This window comes from Helianthus annuus, chromosome 17, assembly GCF_002127325.2.
Source record: "Helianthus annuus cultivar XRQ/B chromosome 17, HanXRQr2.0-SUNRISE, whole genome shotgun sequence".
NCBI classification, from domain to species: Eukaryota; Viridiplantae; Streptophyta; class Magnoliopsida; order Asterales; family Asteraceae; genus Helianthus; species Helianthus annuus.
Genome location: NC_035449.2, coordinates 169,773,681 through 169,779,498, shown reverse-complemented (window position 1 = coordinate 169,779,498; position 5,818 = coordinate 169,773,681). Strand labels below are relative to the sequence as shown.

Genomic DNA, 5,818 nt, shown 5'->3' with positions numbered 1-5,818 from the left:
GTAATCATCATTCATTAAAATTTTGTGCGTGCACATGGAAGGACTTATTCCTTTAATATCTACAAGCTTCCAAGCAATCGCATTTTTGTGTTTTTTAAGAAGATTAACTAATTTCTCTTTTTCTACGCTACTTAATTTAGATGAAATAATTACAGGCAAATTACCATCTTTGTCTAGAAAAGCATATTCCAAACCTTTAGGAAGTTCTTTGAGCTCAATGGGTGGGTCTTTAGGAGACACCTTATTTTGTGGCTCATCTAGATCAAGAACCTTAAAGGTTTGTTCTATGGCGATCTCTTCTTCAACAAACTGGTTATCTTCTTCAGTTGTATCGTGTGGCTCATCCTCATCTTCAATTAGGGGGTCATTATTGCCAAAAGGATATTTCATTGAACGCTCAAGATCTATGCTCCTTTTGAATGCCCCTAATTGAAGAGGTAGATTGTTAAATTTCCGGTTCTTCAAAGCTTTATGAGTTTTTACAAAAGGTTTTCCCAAGACTAGAGGAGCGTCATCGAGGATGACGAAGTCGGTTGGAATAACCATTTGATTTGCTTGAACCAAGACATCCTTAACTACACCGATTGATTTTATTACTTTCTGATCGGATAGAAAAATGGGTATTTGAAGTGGAGCAAAATCACTAATACTTAATTTTTCAAAAATGTAGTTAGGCATTATGTTAACACAAAGATCTTTATCAATGGTGATATTACTAATAAATGAATTTTGAAAGAAACATGGAACCAGTGTAATGTTAATTTCAAAAGGGTCTTCTTTTATTAGCGAGGTTTGATCATTTGTTAACTTAACACTTACCATTTCTTCAATTTTAGTGTTAGTGCTTAACTCTTTTAAAAACGTGGCATGAGGGGTTACTAAACAATGATTTTCGAAAGAAGGTAACAAGAGATTAATTTCTTTAAAATTAGACTCTTCTTGAATTTTAACATTATCGGCCTCACCTTTTTCGTTGTTTAACTCATGTGTCGGTTTTTCACTTTCTTGTTCTTCCATTTTTACATTTTCAACTATCTCTACGTTATTATTAAGATTTAATTCTTCTCTTGCGCGGGACTCCTCTTCCCTTGCGTGAAATTCTTTTATGCAACGTTCGATAGTTTTAATGTGTTCTAATATCCTATTGGTTACTTCGGTGAGAGAGAAAGAATTGGGATCCTCAAAGCTTGAATCCGGTTGTTCGATCCTTGGTTCCTCATAGTACCCATATGAAGTAGATGGTTCACACCATTGTTCTTCATTGTAAGTATATGATGGATAAGGGTCGTAACTTTGTTCTTCATAGTACTCATATGAGGTGGGTTGTTCACGCCATGGTTCCTCATAATAAGTGTATGAAGGTTGTGGCTCATATCTCGAGTCATCGAAGTATGAGTATGAAGGCTCATACCTTGGTTCATCAAAATATGAGTATGAGGGAGAAGGTTCATACCTTTGGTCTTCATAGGATGTGTATGAACTTGATGGCTCGTACCTGGACTCCTCATAATAGTTGTATGAAGTGGATGGTTGAAACAAGTTACAATATTGTACCGAGTGCGGGTTTCCACAGTTAGTGCAATAGTCTCTCATATAATCATCCTCCTTATAGGTGTAGTTGTAACCTCCTGAGTATTGATCCATAAGAATCACTCAGCAGACCACAACTGAGTCTCGGGACCAGAAAACAAAAACAAAGACGGAAACAGAAGGCTGGACACGGCCCCGTGTTCAGTGGACACGGCCCCGTGTTCAGGATCTGTATCTAGGCGTTTTAATTAAAGTTACTGGTCACGTTGAGCACAGGGGCGTGTTCAGCGAGCACGACCCCGTGTTCAGACTCTGTATCTGGGTATCTAACTAAAAAAAAATGCAGCATGGGGGCGTGTTCAGTGAGCACGGCCCCGTGTTCAGGCTATTGTAAATGCAAACTAAACTAAAATGCAGAAAAATGTGCGCGCGTTTTAAAAAGGTTTTGAAAAACTGATTAGGCCGTCGATTTTAAGCTTTCTTAAAATCCTTGTTTCCCCGGCAGCGGCGCCAAAAACTTGATGCGTGTCAGTGTATATATATTTTTGAAGTATATTTTAAGCCCTTTTTACACTTTTAGCCAAGTTTTAAATTTATAAAACACGATATTTACTAACACTAAACACACATATGGGCAAGTGCACCATCGTGGACGTAGTATAGTGTTGGTAAGATACCGAGGTCGTCCAAGGACACAAGAGCTTTTAGTACCGGTTTATCCTCAACGTCTAATCAAATCAAAAAGTTAGAAAAGATTGTTAAACTAAGAAAATAAAAACTAACTAAATGCTGAAAAATAAAAATAAAAATAAAAACAGATAGACAAGATGAATCACTTGGATCCGACTCGTGTATTAGTATAACCTTTGATTATTTTCGCACTTTTGCACTTGTTTAAGAGACCATCTTAGTTATTGTAGTAGGCCCCTCTTTTGAAGGCGACGTTACCCTCAACCCAGTAGTTTGAGTCAGCAAGGATACAATCCTAAAGGGTTGGATTATTGGAAGATAATGAATTAAGTTATTAATGCAAATTATGGTAGGCCCCGCTTTTGGCGGTGACGTTACCCTCGACTAAGTAGTCTGAGTCAGCAGGGATACAGTCCTAAATAGCCGGGTTATAGTATTAATAGTAGTTAACTTATGAGGGGGTCAAAGAGTTTGGATCCCCGCCATCCAATACCTATGGGCATTGAAGGAGATCCTACTAAATTTGACCCAGGTCCCTTGCAGGACCTCTAAACGCTGAACAAGGGCAAGTCCCTTATCAAACCATTCCCTTAACCCCCGACCAGGTAGCCAACATACCTCCATATAGACCGTGGAGATATGAATGGTGAAAATCTTTTATTTTATATAGACATTAAAATAATGCCAAGACACCACGGACAAATGATAAGGAAAGATCACCTTCAACATAAGAAACTAGTTATTAAAGTCATTAATACAAAACCAAATAAAAAGTGCAAAAGATTAAAAATAAAAAGTATTATACTAAACACTTGTCTTCACCAAGTGATGTAAGAGACTTAGGCAAACATGGCCTTGATTGTCAAGAACTCTTACGATCAATCTTGGATCCCGAGACGACTCACACACTCTATGATGGACAATGGATGATGGTGGTGGATGATGTTGTTGGGTGGTGGATGAAGTGTGAGAGAGGTGGTGTGCCAAGGGATGAGTTGCAATGAGACCAAACACTCCTATTTATAGGCTGAACAGAAGGCTGGGCACGGCCCCGTGTCCGTCTGACACTCTCTCTCTTCATTAATTGTAATTCGCAATTACAATTAATGCGCCTGCTGTACTTTCGCCACGCCCCCGTATCCGCTGGACACGGCCCCATGGTGGGCAATAGAAGCTTCTATAGGTTTCCCTTTTCTGCTGCTTCTTGGGCACGGCCCCGTGCTGGCTGAGCACGGGGCGTGTTCAGTCTTCTGCCTTCTCTATTTCGCTTGGAAGGATGCTGTTGAGGGGCCGGGCAATCCACTTATGTTCCTTTTCTTGTATTTATGTTAGATTTAGCTGTCTTTTTGCTTCTTTTGTGAATTTGAGCTCATTTAATCCTGAAAATACAAAAGGAAGACAAAAACACTCTTTTCCCAACATTAGTACTTAAAAAGGGTTAGTTTTATGCCTCATTTGATGTAATTTATATGTTGCATTTTACACACATCAGAAATTAAACGGGAAAGTGTCTTGTAATGGGAATTCCAACGTGTATCCTCGGGCCTTGAAAGCGTCATTTCTTGGTTCAACCCACTTCCGGTACAAAGTACATCTTCCATTTTTTTCCAATTGTCTTCTTTGGCTTTTACGAAGCATATCTTGCCGTTTAGAAGATGCACAAACGACATTTGTTAAACATGTTATCGTTTCAAAAACTCTCCAAATTGGTGTGTGTTTGTGAGCCACCGCCACAACAACTAGTTGAAGTTGGTGTGCAAAGCAATGAATATAAAAAGCCGAAACATTTTCCTTTAAGATTAGAGCCCTTAGGCCGTTAAACTCGCCCGACATGTTACTTGCCCCGTCATAGCCTTGGCCTCTAATCCTTTTCAAACTTAACCCATAACGTGCCAATATATCATCAATAGCCATTTTGAGTGTTATTGCGCTTATCTGTTTGACATGAACAAGCCCAATAAAACGCTCCTTAACAATCCCAACTTTATCTACAAAACGAATAACAACTGCCATTTGTTCCTTTTTTGATACATCACATGATTCATCTACTAATAAAGAAAAAACATCATCACCAAGTTCTTCTAAAATTTGTTTAATTACCTCTTGAGCATAACAATGTTTGATGTCCGCTTGAATTTTAGGACGTGTCATTTGGTTATTCGCGGGTGCATTCTCTAAGATAACTTTAGCAAGCTCTTCATTCATTTCACCCATGAGTTCTAAAAGCTCTAAGAAATTCCCTTTAATTAATGAATCTTTTGATTCATCATGTCCACGAAACGCCAATCCGCCATTCAACAACCTTTTCCAAAGCAAAGTAGATGCACTAAGTCTAAGTCGGTATTCACGTTTCTCCTTAGGGGTTCTATTGTCCCATTGTGTGTGTACCGCTTGATTTTCGTTAACTAAATCGGCACTCTTTTGGAAACATTTGTTGTGTAGACTATTAACTAAACCAACATGTTTTTTAAGTGACGCATGTACCTTTATCCAATTGTTATACCCACCGCTCACAAATGTGTCTCTACCATCTCCGAAGTGGCTCCTAAACAAATAGCAACATAAGCAAAACACACGATCCGATTTTGAGCTATACTCTAACCATCCCTTATACTCATGTTTGTCATACCATTCTTCCTTAAATTTTCTTAACTCCTCACCTTGAAACGTTGTTTGTGGGAATTCGATACCTCTTAGTTGATACAGTCCTCTTAGTATATATGCCCTTCTAATCTCATCCCGTTGATTCACATTATATGATTCTATCGGCTTGCGATCATACGGATCCGAAGGAAGAGTATCCAAATTAATTAGTTCGGAAGACGTATCCACTTTCTTCCTCTTGAGAAATCGCGCCATAACGTCTCTACTCACGGTTCCTATCACAATCATATTGATCCATCATCCATGACCATAAATTCATCGTTCCAAAAATCATCTAAATATCACCCCTAAAAATCATCTAAATAGCATAATCATCAAGCCCTAGAATTGTTTAATCACCCGTAAAAATCATCTAAATAACTTAATCATCAAAAAAAACATCTATGGCAGTAAATCATTAAGTAAAATCATAAAAAAAAACAAAAAAACTAACCCTTGATGATGTCGCTGCTGTGTTGTTGCTGCCTGGCCGGATTCCGGTCAGTTTTTGGCCGGAATTTTGACTGTCACCGGCTGCTGTTGCTGCTGGCTTGCTTGCTGATGAAGTCGCTGGGCACTGGGCAGGATGTCGTAGAACAGAAACATAAGGGCGGGAGGATATTGAAGGGGTTTTTGGGCTAATTGTTAATGTTTATTGTTGGGTATTGGGTAATTACTAATGGGCTTTTTGTTTATTGTTGGGTATTGGGTAATGGATATGGACTAATGGGTTATGCTTTGGTTTGGGTAATTGGGTTTAAGTAGTATAATGTATTAATATAGGTAGTCTTTTTTTATAAAAAATCAGACTTTACTAAAAAATTATAATATAAATCCATAATATTTTTTACCCAAGGGGTGTGGATGAAAAATTCCAAGGGGTGCGACGGAAAAATTCCAAGGGGTGCGGACGAAAAATTGCAAGGGGTGCGGACGGGATTTTCTTCGGAAAATT

General features: G+C 38.5%; 1 protein-coding gene across 1 annotated transcript; it reads right to left on the bottom strand.

Moving 5' to 3' along the window:
* Nucleotides 1-3,708: 3,708 nt before the first annotated feature.
* Nucleotides 3,709-5,112, bottom strand: LOC110925199 (zinc finger MYM-type protein 1-like). The gene has a single exon (XM_022169167.1). It carries the CDS (start codon nucleotides 5,110-5,112, stop codon nucleotides 3,709-3,711), a length of 1,404 nt encoding a protein of 467 aa, XP_022024859.1.
* Between the last annotated feature and the right edge of the window lie 706 nt (nucleotides 5,113-5,818).

What these genes read in the sequence shown, in the direction of transcription:
- LOC110925199 (XM_022169167.1), bottom strand. Translation starts at nt 5,112, where the DNA reads ATGATTGTGATAGGAACCGTGAGTAGAGACGTTATGGCGCGATTTCTC.